This window comes from Nyctibius grandis, chromosome 4 (genome assembly GCF_013368605.1).
Source record: "Nyctibius grandis isolate bNycGra1 chromosome 4, bNycGra1.pri, whole genome shotgun sequence".
Lineage (NCBI taxonomy): Eukaryota > Metazoa > Chordata > Aves > Nyctibiiformes > Nyctibiidae > Nyctibius > Nyctibius grandis.
Window position 1 is genome coordinate 91706612 of NC_090661.1, and position 16016 is coordinate 91722627.

General features: G+C 41.2%; 2 protein-coding genes across 2 annotated transcripts in view; one reads left to right on the plus strand and one right to left on the minus strand.

Moving 5' to 3' along the window:
* Nucleotides 1-7919: 7919 nt before the first annotated feature.
* Nucleotides 7920-13242, plus strand: SFR1 (SWI5 dependent homologous recombination repair protein 1). Its single transcript, XM_068398700.1, has 4 exons — nucleotides 7920-8427; nucleotides 10142-10257; nucleotides 11367-11753; nucleotides 11983-13242. The coding sequence occupies exons 2-4, from the start codon at nucleotides 10162-10164 to the stop codon at nucleotides 12172-12174; spliced, it is 675 nt and encodes a 224-aa protein (XP_068254801.1). The 5' UTR covers nucleotides 7920-8427; nucleotides 10142-10161; the 3' UTR covers nucleotides 12175-13242.
* Nucleotides 8571-16016, minus strand: part of CFAP43 (cilia and flagella associated protein 43) — a 53779-nt gene continuing 46333 nt past the window's right edge. The window contains exon 38 of the mRNA XM_068397452.1: nucleotides 8571-8600. Within this exon, the coding sequence (XP_068253553.1) occupies nucleotides 8571-8600 (30 nt within the window). The remainder of the gene's footprint in view (nucleotides 8601-16016) is intronic.

Genomic DNA, 16016 nt, shown 5'->3' on the forward strand with positions numbered 1-16016 from the left:
AGTCTTCCCCGTAGTGCTATGCAATCACTCTGATGTTGCAGGCCAGCATCAACTTTCAGCATCTCACTGGTGTTGGCTTTGGAGACATACTTGTACTTCTCACCTGCCAGATGTAACCATGGTGTAACTGAAGGTGGAGATCAGTGAGGAGAGCTATTTATTTGTTCTAAGTGTAACCTAAAACTCCTTGAGAAGGTAACAGCAAAACACCAAGACCTTCCAGTAACAGGTACTGGCACAAACATTCTCTCTGGAGAAGAGATCCTCCTCTTTGCCATTTCCAATCTCTGCCTATTGTCCTTTTTTTTTTTTTTAAAACACATCTTAGAAAATCAGCAGTTATAGCTAGGTACACTAACTGGTAATGCAAAGTAGTAGTAGTTCCTGTATTATAGCGATATTTGTGAGAAAGCATGTCTCTCTAGGCTTGAGAGAAAACCTTAGGACAAGGAAGTGTTAGACTAGAGGTAGTTTAACAGCTTCTAGGTTTGATTTTAGGAAGTGAGAATCCTGCTTTAAGGAATGTCCTGGTTTGGTCTAAACCAAGCCAATTTTCCTTTCAGTGATTTTTACTTTCAGCTAAGTCTCTTCTAAGTAACTGCACTTCCTGAAACTAACTGCATGTTTTGCAGACAGTGTTTGCTTCCAGAACTGATAACGCTCGAAGTTTGTAGTTATCACTGAGGCACGGGTAGGGATGTTATGCAGAAACGCTCTTGCTGTACTTATTCTTAGAGAAACCAAGGTCACTGCTAAATTCCTCACTGCTTACGAGTGGAGAGCCGAAGGGGGGTTGCACCTGCAGGGAGGAGCGGACAGGGCAGGTGACCCAAAACTGACCAACGAAGGTATTCCATCCCATACATGTCATTCTCAGTATAAAGGGGGGGGATCACAAGGGTCTTGGGCCTCCCCTTCCTTTCGCCTGCTGTTTTTGGGTGCTTCTGCTGCTTCGGGCTGCTTCTGCGGCTTGAGCCTTTGGCCAGTGTCCAAGGAGGACTCTGTCCGTTTTCCTGCTGCCCCCGATCCCGATCTGTGCATCCCTGAATCCAGCTCTCGTCCGTCGCTGGGCCCAGCCTGGGCCTTCCCGGAGCCTGCCCTGCAGTGCCGGTGGTGACGTGGCCGACATCGGGGGAGCTCGATCTTGGTTTTGTATATATTTGTATATATTTGATTATTCCAATATTATTATTATACTATTTTTCATTACTATAGTTTATTAAAACTGTTTTAACTTTCCAACCCGTAAGTCTCTCTCCCTTTTCCCTTTCCCTTTCCCTTCGGGTGGGGGGGAGGGTTAACAGAGAGCGTCTGCCACAGGTTTAATAGCCGGCCCAGCTTTAAACCGTGACAAGGAAAAAAAATTCTGACCCAGAATTCCTCACTGAAAGGGAAAAGAAAGATGTCACCACACAAAATAAACTGCATGGAGTAGATTATGATATTCTTGATTCTCTCTGTACCCATGTATCACACATAATTAAGTAGGGTGCATCCATACGTGCACTGTTGATCTTAGAAAAATGAATCCCACATAGGACTTCCTATCCAGACACCCATGTGGACAGTTTTAAGGTTAGTCATGCCACGTTGCACAGACTCAAGAAGACGCAGGTTATACGCTAGCTAAAATTCCAGGGTGATCTATCTGCTGATCTAACTCCTGTGGAGTCTTTCAAGAGAAAACTTGTCAATGCATACCCATGTGTTGAGTTACCACCAAGCATTTAACCATGATGAAATAGCTTATTCTGGCATATGTTACCCATAAAATTCTTGTAATTAACTCAAGGAAAAAATGCACTAAACTTTAAACCATCAAAACCAGAGTAACCCTTCCTCAGCTGTGGATGTCCTGGGAGATTTCCCAGGACAACTTCCAGTTGCAGGAGTGTTACTTGAAATGGTGTGGCATGGCTGTCATCAAAGAGGTTGATGATGAAGAGACTTTGTTCAGTGACTATTGATATGTGTGATGGAGGTCACTGATGCCAGGACAGAATCTCAAAGCTACGTTGGCTGCCGATGGGGAAATGTGCCCAGTTAAAGTGGGTACCACTTGCTAACCTGGTTCACCAAAGAATTTTCTTTCTTCACTTAGCATCAGTTCAGCATTCCTGGACTCCATTGAAGACAAATGTTCTTCACACAAAATACACTTTCCTTAATGTGTTGAGAGGGAGTCTAGTTGCCTTCTTACACATTAAACACAGTGTGAAACACTTATGCTAATGCAGTCAGCTGCAATTCCAGTATCTCAGCACCACATGAAATCACACCATTAGCTCACTCCATATGCCACACTTCTACTAACTTCCATCAGGGTAGCATAGTTCTGCTTCCCTCCAGTTCCGTAGGAACTTTCTCAACGACTTCAAATGTCACAAGGGCTAAGCTGCCCTTCTGCAGTAAGGCAACACGACAAGGGTAAAAATAACGTAAGAATAATCACTTCAGCCCATTGTTGTTGTAAGAAAATATTACACACTCAGCAGTAAAGCTCTTTCTGTGTGCCTATGTAGAGAAAGGGACTCAAAATACTGTTATTTCAGATATGAACGTGAATAGAAAATTTGCACTGAAATCACTTTGGAAATAATTGGAACAAAAGCAATACAGCTCACAAACACTGAAATATCCATTTTGAAATGAGCCATAACTGGCATAAACAGCATATTTTCCTCAAGAAATGACAAGTCAAAGCGCTTCACTGCACATTTTACTTGCTAAAGGAAATGGTACAGAACACATTCTTGTTGCCTTCCCTATAGCTGAGTATTTTGAGAGGAGGAGCGATAAGCAAATATTTATTGAGTTCCCATCATCTCTGAGTACCTTACGTCTTTTGACTTTTAAAGAATTTGCTTCAACCTTTATATTGAAAAGCACGAGTTTCATACCTGTTCACAATTCTTGGTGACTTGCCTGCCTCACAATCCTGAGACCGCTGTCCTTAGACACGTGATTTTGTTTTCACGAATAATACGGACATATCCCTCCTATCACAAAAATTATGCACACTTAAAATGTTATGTAAGGTACTAACTGAATAACCAGGAAAGGAAGAGAGAGCTTTAAGCCAGCTCTCACATGAGTGTATTAACCTGTGATCCTGGTTTGCAACATAAGCGTGGTCAGTGCCTGACAACATTGCCACATTGAAATCTCAGCCCTCTAGACATGAATTTATTGTCAGCAGTATCCAAAGGTGGAAAACTCCCATGAACACCACATTCATATTTCATCCTTAGGAAAAGACCTCTACATTTTTACTTTATAAGGCTTTCTCTAGCCTCAGGTAAATGACCTAATTTGTTTCTTAATAACAGGGAGGAAGTGTATTTTTAAATCCTGCTTGCTGATGCTGCAGTTCAGTAGGGAAGGTGGTGTGCTCAGTAGAATAGTTCTTTGTTCTAAAACAAAACGATCACCAGTGATGCTGCTGAAGTGATGATGGACATTACTTACTCATGTCTACACTCAGAGCAAACATGAAAGCCCCAGGAGTCCAGGAAGAAGGTAAGGTTTGCATCTCCATCTGTGCTTACCTTCTCACTGGATGACTTGTTTGGTACCCCAGCATACCCCAGTTTAATCCACTGGGTCCACCCAAGACCTACAGACTATGGGTAACTGCCCTCAAACTAGCTCATCTGCCCTAGCAAATAAACCTCGTCCACGTTCTCAGCTTCACCAATTTCAGTAGCACGGACAAATGCAAGCAACCTAAGAGTTACGTGCGCACAGCATGAAATGAACTTTTATATTAAGTACGTGAGAAAATGAAACAACTCTTCAAGCTCCATTACAATCCAAATACCTTTAACACAAAAATATGCTCAGACCATCACAGATGACAAAAGCTGTACCAGGGACTAGTTTGGGCAAGGGCTTAGATTTAAAAGGCTTGAATTTCCTTAAAATAATGATCAATCAGTTCTCCAGCAAAGACAAGAACACTGAAGGTCTGTTTATTGTTGCTTTTGTCTGCTACAGCCTCGTAAAGACTTCAAACTGTAATTTTTGGCATGACTATGTCAGAGAAAATCCCACAAGCAGACATAAAAATGTGAGACAGACTTCTGCCGTTCCCTTTCATTAGCACTGTGCCTCACCCACTTGGATATTCGCACTTGCAGCAGCGAGAACTAGGAAGCCCATCTCAGCTGGCTCTTACATTATCTTTTGTAATGGCAAATTGCAGTGCCTCTCAGCTACAATAAATTATGTCAGTTTTTCTTCTCAAGACAGGTACCTCGAAAATGGAGATAAAAAATGAGGGATAGTCTAAGTAAGCCCCAAATGTAAAGCAGAAAAGGCAACAAAATTTTACTTTTGCTTTAGCTTCATGCTGATGTCATTCTAGTGACTTCACTGCAATTACTGGACATTTGCACCATTATGAGAGCAGAATCTATCTCCCAAGGACAGGTTTTGTTGTAGCAAACCGGTTTTACTCCAGGAACCTGGTCTATAAAGCCCTTCCCTTGATATATTTACATGGCTATAAGCAAGTCAGAACATTTTTCTGAGGATGAATTGCAGCCAGCAAAAACACAGCCCTAGGCCCATGGCAAAGTGGGTAGGATTTTAAAAATTTCTGCAGCAGTTAGTGGTTAGGCACATAAAAACACTCCACCCTCCTGCCTCAGGCGAGAGAGAATATGCAGACAGTGCAGAGTGTACTTCATGCGTCAGAATACATCATTTGGCTTTAAAGATCAACAGATTTCAGAAAAAAAAAGAGAAAAGGGGGTAATACATATGTGCTTTAAGACTTAGTATGTTGACTAACATCTCAGTTACTCATTGGCAATGCTTAGGGAGAAAAGGCCTGGCCGTTGTGCCCAGCAAGCTGTTAAATGGAAGTTTTGTGATGCTCCTGGCACCCTGGAAGAGATGAACCCATAAAGGTCAAACTGAAGTCTCTAAACCCAAAGTCAGTATCTTTTACTACTACTCTGCACTTTGGCTTTGCTACTACAGATGATGCCCATAGGGGAATATAACATGTTCTTATCCTGTCAGTGCTGATGTGTGAGCCCTAGTGCTCTTCAGGTAATGTAAGATTAAGGAAAGAGACAATACATAGAGAATATCTTTCAATTATACAGACAAACTGGTGTAAACTGAAAAAAAAAATCCAGTAACTAAAATGTCATCACAGAAACACCAAAGAAAATAAACCAGGAAGCACATTTTCCTTCTGATTCTTTGGGGAAACAAGTTTCTCCGGAGGGAAGCAATATGTTTGGCAAATAGAGCTCAATAATTTTATTACCCAGTGCACAATTTCCTATGCATTTTTTTCTTTTATTTTGCTTATTCTGATCACAAAAGGAATAAAAAAAAATAACCAAACAATAGCATTATAGTACTTAATAAAGACTATTGCAATGAACTTGCTAGCTGTGTGCATGTACCAGTGAGCTTAACCAAACAGTATGAGAAATGCTCTGCAGTGTGCCATAAACATGCCAGTATCAATAACATATGGATAATCTCTTTCCCTCAAGGGATACAGATGTGCACCTTTTCAGAGGAAGGTTTTAGTCTGACTCCTGTTTGCCAGCATGAAGTTGAGGGTAAAGTAATATCCACCACTATTGGGTTTCCGCAATAAAAGTACTGGATAGTCACTGGACAGTGACTGATGACACTCTAGTTCCCTGCTCCGTCAGGAGCCTCCTGCCAGATCTTGGACAAGTTACATTTTTGCAGTACTACATGTAAACACCGAGTAAACCAATAGGTAAACACAGTAAACACAGCTAAACACTTAATACCAACCTGAAACTCTTCCTAGAGTGATTACCCATCAGTGAATACTGATGATATTTCCTTTTCTCTACTCTATGTGTAGTACATTAAACACATAAACCCAACATGCAGAACCGTCTTTTTATATTCACAGTCCCAAGCAGACTTGAGGTGGGGCACATTATTATTGCTCTAATAAAGTAGCAATGATAATGCACAGGATGACTTATTCATGTGTTGTGTTCCTGTAAAATTTTACTGTAATCTCAGCTGGCAACTGATCTAAAATCTCAAACTTTCTGTTGTTCTTGTGCAACTCAACCGTTAACATGTCTGTACAACAGAGTATGAGTAATTTAAAGCAGGGGCCATCCTTGAGACAGAAGGAAATATGTTGTGAACTTGGAGTCATGCCATCTCAAAGCTCCAGTGTATTTGAGATCCAACCCACTTGATAAATTTGCAGCAGAAGCTCTATTAGCACTTTTACTGTTGCACTCAGTAGTCAATTTTTTAACATATTAAAAAATATTTATGACATTAAATTAGCTGCAGGTATAAAAAAATTACAACAAAAAAAAGGGGTAGGTTTAAAAAATGCATCCAAAGTGCCTCAACAGTTGAGGTATTGTGTGAGGTTTTTTGCTAGATGGTTATAACTGATCATACAAATTAGTCACATCATCTAACTTCCCACGTTTGCTACTGAGAATATTATTTCTACATCAATTTCACCCATAGATAGTCAACTCCTATACAAGGAGTAATCTAAAGACACCAGTTTCTCAGATTTCCCAAAGTGACTTTTTGTAGATGGGCTTTGAATGCTGAGATAATTTTTACTGTATGTGAAAAAAAGGTTGCTATCATCCCTGTGAAATTCTATTTGAAGTGAGTGAATCTATGTATACTTATGGTCAAAAGCACAGCAACTACTAACATATTATCACACCTACACTTAGTGTTTACTCACCTCTCAGTGCAAGAGTGTACCTTGTCTCAATACAGATGGGAGTTACACAAGGTGAAGAGAAAATTGAGCATCTTCATCTGTAGTTGCAAGGAGGAACCAGGCAGGAAATTAATTAAGGGCATGATCTAGTGAGAGCAGTGGGTATGTGTATTCTGTGTGCAACACTCAGCACAGCTGTGTGAGGCCTTGGTGCACAGCATGGAGCAGTTCGGCTGTGGGCAGTGCCGGAGGAACCACTGACACATCATCCCTCTGGGCTGGGAGCTGTCGCCGTTATAGCTTCTGTAGCTCATTATCTCAGTCCTGACAGTTATATTGAAAAAACATTTTGTACAAACCAGTTTCAAGAAACGTAAACCCACGTGGGGAAACCAGGTGTGCAGCATGGGAGGGAAGTTTGCTGAGAAAGATAGGGAAATCACACTTGCTTCAGCAGCGCCTGTGAGCATCAGGGCACACTCTAATCCTGCTCTAAACTGCTTGACTGCAACTACAGCTGGGGCTGCTCCTTGCCACAATCACAATCTACCTGCCTGTTTTTCCAGTCCAGTTGCTTCATTTTCACTTCTTTCTCCTTCCCTAACATCCAAAACCGCGCTGTTCAGATCGCACTTCTCCAGGTGCATTCCTCAGGTACAGTTTTTCCCCTTCTGTGAGGAGCCAGTGCCTGAGGTTGAGGTGATGGGTGGCTTGAGGTAGAGAGTTGTGGTTCCCTTGGCTGTGCCGAAAGGCTGGGCCTGGGCCTGCCCTGCCACTCGCGGTGGGGAGCGCTCTATGTTGAGGCTGGAGCCCCCTCCCTGGGGCGGGGACACCTGCAGCGAGATGGCAGCTGGCCTTGGGCAAGGCCCCAGGCCCTGGGGTGGCAGGCCCACGCTGGCCTAAGGGACAAAGCAGGCCAGCCCTGCGTACCCAGCTGCAAAAATTGCGTACGAGGTTCCCAGGGATGCCCCGACTAGGGGCTCCACAGGCCCCGCTCTGCTCCACGCCTTGCGGCAGCGGCGCCCACCCTCGCGCTCACCGCCCGCCCGCTCGCGCGCAGGAATAAGCTTCGCGCGCCCGTCCGCACCACAGCCCCACACCGCCTTCCACTGCGCGCAGGCGCAGAGCAGCCTCCGCCGGCAAGGCACCGCGCGCAGGCGCACTGCCGACGCCCCGCCCCTCTCCCCCGGAAGCGGGAGATTGGAGCGCCGAGGGCGCGGAGGGCTCTGTCCGCTCGGCTCCTTACCCCGGGGCCTGTTCCCCGCGGCTGAGTGATGCTGGGGTAGGGGAGAGGGTCCCTTAGGGCTGTTGACCCCCACCCCGGGTTCTGGCCCAGCTAGCTGCTAGGGGCGGGCTAGGCCTCGCTGGGGCTGGGGGCCTTGTGCTCCGTGAGGGGCCGCCCTGCGCTCCGCGGCGTGCGAGCAGCCTCTGGGTTGGCCTGTGATCGCGCTGCGGGTCTCCGCTGTGCTGCGTTTCTGGGGTGCATCACCCCAGGAAGAGCTCCTCGGATCTGTGGCTCTGCTTGTGGGCTGCCCAGCCTCCTGCTTCTCTCTAGGGTGGAAAAGTAGCTACGGAGAAACTGTTACTGAGAGTTAATAGAGCCTTCGGTTGGTGAGAAGAGAACGTGAAAGGAGTGAGTGCAGTTACATACTGTAGCTATAAGCAGGAAAACTGAGGCACGTAGCATCAGGGACTTACCCAAAGTACAAAATCAAGTAAGTACTGAAGTGCAAAGTTGTCTTTTCCCCTTCTAGACCAAATTTTCCTTACTTGCTGGACAGAATTAATTTTCTGTGATAAATAGCATCACTGCTTGAAAATGTAAAGGATTCTTAGGCAGAGATCTTGGGGAAGGATTTTAAGAGTGCAGGAGATCTATGTGAATGTGCTGCCAAAAAGAGAGTTAAAGTAACAGCATTAGTGAACCATTGGGAAAAGTATTCGTTGTAGTCATCGTCATTTGAAGACAAATAATCTGCATTGGAATGTAAAGGCAGAGAGTCACAGGATTTTTTTTTTTTAAAGTTGAACAAGTCTGTTGGAGCTAACGCTTAGGCTTGAAATTATTTTGCTGCTTACTAAGATTTGTTACATATTTGGGACATCCTGTATACAGAGGCATGATGTAGCTTTTGCTAGGCTCTTGCTTACATTAAGAAATAATAGTGATAAGGTGCATGATATTTAATGGGTGCTGTGGGTTTCCTGTTTAATTGATAGATTGCTAACATACCCAATTAGCTAGACTTTCTTTACTAGTCTGGTGGTTTTTTTTTAATCGAATATCATATGTTGAATTTTAAACAACCGGGGGGAATGTTGACTTGTAAGATAAATGAAGACCTGTGTCCGTTGGTATAGAGCCAGGAAGAACAGGGTTGCTCGGTTTGTAAGGCTTTAGCCTACTGAAGCTTTGGTGTGTTTCGTCTCTGAAGAGGAAGCCCCTTGTGCCAGTCTTGTGTTGCCTAGGGACTTGTTTGCAGGATTTTATTTTTAAGAGGCTTCTGCTTTGAAACTCCTCATTGCAATTTGCAAGTAAATGGAGGTGTAGTTGATGATTTTCCAGCTGCATTTTGGTCATTAGCAGGTGGTTCACAAGTGCTAAACTAAGTTAAACATTGCCAAATCAATTTGAAGTTGGTACGTGCTGAGAGGTGTGACATAATTTTAATTAAGGCGCTTTTCTGAGCAAACTTTTAATCTAAAATTCTACTTCTGTGAGTAATTACTTTTTTAAGCAGCATTCCCAGAAGGATCAAATGAGACAGTGGATTATTTTCACAGACCTAGGTACCCAATTATTTTGTTTTATAGAGAAGATTAATTGTTTATATAAGTGGACAATAAAAATCTTGTGGCTCCCAACAATCCTTTTATCAGTACTCGGGATGCAGTTAAATGAAAGGACTGGTTCTTCACAATCTGGCTTAGTAAGGATTATTCCTTTGAGTTAGACAAGCAGTAAGGGTCTCCAGGTTAAGAAAATATAGTTTGTTTGGAGTGAGCTTGTTTTATTGAGTTCGATGTTGCAGGATCTGACGTTGGATTTACAGGCATACTATAATGGGTTCGAGTGCTTCATAATGGAGAATATGTGTAAGAGTTTTTATAAAATTTTTATCTTTCTAAGAAAAAATTCCATAAAGCTTTATGAGTAAGGGAAAAATAATATACAAAATTCATACTAAGACACTTTTATACCAGTTAGTAGTGTCATTCATCCTCTCAAAAAAAAGCCATTCACAAAGCAAGATGCTACTTAGCACATGAAACAGTTGTGTAACTTATGCAGATGTCATTTTGAACTTCACAATTAGAAAATAAGCCTTAGTATTTCTTATTAGAGCTTTTTACTCATTTCTGCAGCCACATGGCTCATCATAATCAGGTGAAATGGCACCATAAATAATTCATTCTGTCTTTTAACAGAAACTGCTATCCATCTCAAGATGGAAGAACCAGTGTTTGATAAATTGACATCTTTGTGCAATACTCCAAAGGATTCTGGGACAGCAGCTCCACAGAGGACTAGTTCAGGGAAACAGGTATGAAAACATTTCTTTTTCCAGTAATGTGACTCTTCATAGTAACAAAAATGCTTGTGAAATCATCAAGTAGTCGAAAGTCACTGAGATACTGTTTGCTGGAAGGCTAAAGATGGGTAGCTTATACCTATAGCTACAAGGTTGTCCAAGCGAGGAATGTGCTTGGTATACTTTGCTCTGAATATGCAGATGTTTGCTGTGAATACAAAGTGATGGAGCAGTATACCCCAAATGCCATACTAATAAATTTAAATACTGTTTAGCATTTGTGGTGGTTTCTGTTGTGGTGGTTTTTTTTTTGTCATCTTCAGCTTGCTCAAATCCTAGTTTTTTGGGTTGCTGTGTATGCAGAATGACTTTCTGTGACTTCTGCTTGCACTTGAACCCAGTACACTTGCTCTACTTTGGTGTCCATCCTAGCATGTGTTATGGTGATGCTGTCATGCTCAGCAGCTGGACATTTGCAGGATAGGGCTAGTTTGCAAGTGATCCTTAACTAATCCCTCTCCTGTATTTTCGTATATTTTCACAGGTAAAAATGTTAGACACAGGTTATTTAAAAAAAATTAACTTCTTTTGAAGAAAAAGAATCACTTTTTAGATGCTTATCAGTGAAGGATCTCAAAGCATGAACAAGTCCAAATTTTACAGATAATTTCTAATACTCTCAAGTAGAATACAGATGTCTTATACTAGTGCTAGTACAGAAAGTGTGTATGTGTGGTGGGATGGAACAGCTAGAGGGGGAAATTGAACTTGATGGAATAAAATTAGCGAAGTTGAAATATGCCGTAAAGCTTCTGCACAAAGACTAGATGAGTAGGTTTGCGTCAATGGAATACAGGATTTGCTCCTAGAAAATGCAGTGGTACAGCTTTGCATATCTTGCAGCTGTGTGTACAAACACATGTGAAAGGAAGTAGGTAACTTCTTTGTTTGCGAAAGCTATAGTGAGAATTAGGAAGTCTGGTGTTACAAAGAATATCTCATATATGTAAAGATCAATGTAAATAATAAGCAGGGTAAACAGTTCTTTGAAATTTGATCAAAAGTTTAGATTATTCTGATCCTTCTGTGTTTTTTTGTTGTGTTTTTCTTTTTGCTTTTAGCCACTGAGTGCAGCTCTGAGGGAGCGATTAAGGAAAACAAGACGTTCATTTAATGCTAATTTTACAGTGGCAAAGCGGCTCAAAATAGACACTGAAGAAAAAGACTGTGCTGATGCTGACAAAGGATGTCTGCCAAAGACAAGTACAGATTGTTCCAGATTACAGGATGGTTCTGAAGACCTGGAAAGAAACGGCACTGGACATACATGTTTCAAAAGTCCCTTACAGACAAATGATCTCTGTGGATCAGCAGAGAATTCTCATGTGCTACAGGCTGATCTTAGTCAGCAAGACTCCCTGGAAGAAAAAGTAAGGCTGCTGAAACAAGTGCAAGAGAAGGAAGAACTGCTTCGAAGGCTCAAACTGGTTAAGATGTACCGATCGAAGGTGAGGTGAACCTCTGAAAAAGCACTTTTAAGTCACTTTTTAAAGTAGAATTCATAGTGTAATCCTCATTTATTGAATTAAGCAACAATACTGACTCTTTTTTTGTGTGTGTGGTGTTTGTGTATTGTCTCAGTTTAAGATGTTCTGTAAAAATAGATCTGCAGGGTTTCAAAAAAACCCACATTTCAGCAAATGACAAAATTTTTTGTTTGTTTTGTCCCAAATGCAGAACAACCTGTCTGAACTGCAGGCTTTGATAGTGAAATGGAGAAGTAGTACCCAGCTGATGTTATATGAACTACAGTCAGCCTTTTCTGCAGATGGCAAGAAAGTGAGTCTCACTCAGCTGATAGATACTTTTGGATTAGAAGACCAGTTACTGCACTACAGCAGAACAGAAGAAGATTTTGTAGATGCATAATCTACAGGTGCAAAGCTTGCAATTACACACACACATAAGCAGAGGAGACTGAATGAATTCTGATCACGTAAGAAGCGTTGATCAGACAGTGGACTTTATGCTTTGAGGTTAGGAGGTTTTCTCAGGAGATGCTTGTAAAGTTATGTACTTAGATACACTAGGCACTGTAAAAGGCATTACTTAACGGAAAAGATCGAACTCAGGTTGTTTTGGAAAACCTGGCTCGATAACTTGATCAGTGAATAATTATTTAATAAAAATAAAATGAAATCAAGCCATACTTTAACAGGTAGAAGGCAGTCCATTCTTTTTTAGTCTTTGCGTGGTTACTTGTCTTGAAATAATGAACTCAAATTGTCATTTCCGTTGATGTTCAGATGGGGAAGAGTTCAGTTCTTTGTTCATCGATACATCCCCATTTTACAGATGCTTCCTGCTGCCAGCCAGTTAATGACAGCATTTGGTGGGTTAAGTACAGATAACTAATTTTCATGTTGTTAATATTCTGAAGCTGTAATGAGATGTTCTCAATAGCTTTAATTATTACTGAGGGAAATGTGCCATAAAGCACTCATTTTCAGATACTGGTCCAGACAGTTGTCTTCAGGGAAGCTGTCTCTTAAGCATTCTGCCACAGCCTGAGACAATAGAGACAAGGCAAGAAAATTGCAACCAACATCTGTCTGCTACTTCATGTGAGAGCCAAGGTGTTTTCTCTCTTCAAATAAATAAGAAAAACAAGGTCTTGTCTAATGGGAGTGCTTCAAATACAGCATTGTAAAGCTGAATAAAACTCCAGCATTTCATTTATCCTCCAATAAATGTCTTTTTAAAGTGTTTTTTTTAAATTGAAATTGCTTATTTTCTCATCCTGGCCTATGCATATGGTGTGGTGACTTCTGTCTGCTTTTATTCTCCTTAATGTCACTTCTCGTCAAGTGTAACAATACATAAATCTCAACTACTCTGCAGCTCTCCCTGCTACGAATATTGTTTTATACGTGATCATGTTCCTCACTGGTTGTACCTTAACTGTTTTGTTTACAGGTGACATTTCCTGTTTCCTTAATAAGGGCGTAATTTCTTACATATTTCAAGGGAAAGAAAATCAAAGATCATACAGACCCTTTTAATGTTGATAGGGCTCGTTAGACTTAAATCTGTACCTACAACTTGCTCTTCAGAATCCTGAATGTTGCTGCCCATGGAGAATTAATGAAGAACAACCTTTATTGCTAATCACATTTTGAGTATTAAGACACTATTTCTTCTGCCTCTTTAGGTTAATAAAGATGATGGTGCCTGGTGAAGGGGGTGGTTTTCTTTCTAGGAAAGTTTCAGCAGGAAGAAAAAAGTCTTGCAAGAAGAATGAAGATGTAATTAGAATCCTTACAGACTCCAGTTAGAGATGATAAAGCAACAAGGGAGGTGGTATACAAGATTACAACAGAAGTAGTTTTCCTTACAAGTGTAGAATTTTGTTAAACTCAGGTATCAAAGCTATTACTGCTCTCACAAGGGAATGAGTGTTGATTTTATGTGAATTTATGGACGGAGGAGAAGCAGCGAAACACCATGGAAGAGGGAAATAAAAAGTGTTGAGAAGGCCTGAGTAGGCAGAACATCTCCAGCAGTGGTTAATTTTATCAAGGGTTCTTTATCTTTCTTAGCTGTCTTGGAGAGAGGTAGCAGGAGAATAGCCAGCATATCAATGCGAAGGGGGGAGATAGCAGCAGCTATTTCAGGCCAGATGCTTCCAAACCTGGTTTTTCCTGGGATTCTGCCAGTGGCAGCAGCCACAGCTGCTGGTGGCTGTGAGTAATTATGCTATCAGAAGCTGCAGCAGCTTTCAGGACTGGGCCAAGTAGCACAATGGCCATGCCAAAGCATACCTTTATCTTCTCAGCCACCTACACCTGTGCTATCACAGGTGTAAATATACTTGAAAAAGCATAATGAAGTCAAAGCCACAGACATGAATTTTAGCAGATGCAAATTCGTACATTTCTTGCAGTGTTTCATCTTCAAAATGTTCTATGTTGCATATTGCAGACTAAGGATATACAAATACACCTGTTCTTCTGTTCCTCTACACTTTCTTGTACCATTTGTTTTCTGTAATGAGCTATATTGTTTATATAATCAAAACAGCAGAAATAAATCTCATGAACTGGAATATAATGGGGATGAGACTAGGTATAAAATGTACAAAACAGACAAACATGCATCTTTCAAACAGAAATTATTTTTTAAAGAAATTACAGAAGAAATCGTTTGTGGAAAGAAAAGTTCAGAGAGAAAAGGTAGATGTCCAAGCTCTTTTTCTTAGATAAGACCATGGTATTGTCTACCTGGATTCTGTTTTTTTAAAGAATAGGGAATGTTCTTAATCTCAGTCTTTCAACTTCTGCCTGAAGAATTTCAAACTGTTCTTCCTGTTCCTGTACAAGTCCTCATAGGTGTTTCTGCTTCAAAAATCTCTCAATAATGCTACTTTGCAATCTTTTTGGAAATGTCCTGTGTGTCTGCATGAAACAAGAAATAAGAGCCTGTACTGGAGGGGATGCATAGTCTGTATTTATATCGGACCTGTCCTGGCGTTATTCCAAGTTCTGTGTAAAATAGGTAAGCACTTTAAAAAAGGCTCACAGTTGGGCTTAAGAGTCTTTACAGTACTGAATAAAGAAAAAAATTTCAAAATGGCACTGGGCATGCTTTAGTTTCTAGCAAGTACCCACTGTTTTGAAAATCTGTTACTGCTTTACTAGTGGAAAGATCTCTACAGTTTTCCTGATCGTGAATACCCTCCTCAGCATCACGTTACTTCCTCTGTTACCTTGAATGGGTGGAAAGATGTGGGTTGAACGGTTCTGAGAAAGAATGAAAGCACGCTGTCCAGTTAAGGTATTAATGACTGTAATATTTTGACTTAAATAGTTTCAGCAATTTAGTCAATTAACTTTGGTTACAAGAGGAACAATCTCTAGGTATGCTTTAGTAAACAATGTTAAATTGTAGAAAGGGCACTGCTAATTGTGCACATACAGTAATAAATAGGCGGTCCTTGCCCCTTAGCTGGTGGCAAACAGGACCGTCTAGCCTTGGAGATGTTTTCTCAACGTTTTTTGCTTGCGACTTAAAGTGCATTACTGTGACTCACCGGCTGCCTCAAAGATATGCCTCCTTTCTGAAACAGAGACAAGCATTTCTTTCAGCTCCAGGCTGAGCTCGTAGTTTGTTTGCTCTTTTAAACTGATGCACTTCTCCAACTCTTTAATTCTTTTCTGACGGTTCTTCACATTCTTCTTGTGCAGCTGTCCATTTCCAAATGAATAAAGCAAATATATGAGCTTATACAAAAGCTGTTCAGACAAACTTTTGATGGAAACCTGTAATCTTAAGCACTGCATTGTAGCTCAATAAACTTTCATGTATTTTGATTTGACTAGTAGCACATTCTAGCTTTACTTTGTATAGTGTCTTTCACACACACTATTCCAGTATGCTTTACGGAGTTCTAACATAAGTAGCAGACAAGGAACAAAGAGGTATGGGTCAGGGAGAGAGATACATTAAAGATAAAACTTGAAAGGCAAAGGGAGGAAAGGAAGTCAATGGAATCAGTGAGCTGAGAATACTCTTGGCTGCTAGGAGCTGCTGAAGAAAGGGTTGTTGTGCTGAAGCTGTTGGATGGACTGTAAAGGGACAAGATAAATACTAAAGCTTGAAGAGGAAGAAGAGGCTGATGCCAGCTAGAGCAACCTGGAGAAAATCCAGTGGAATCACTTAAAACCAAGGATAATTATAATTTCAATGTTGAAATAGATGAGGGAGGCAGCAAA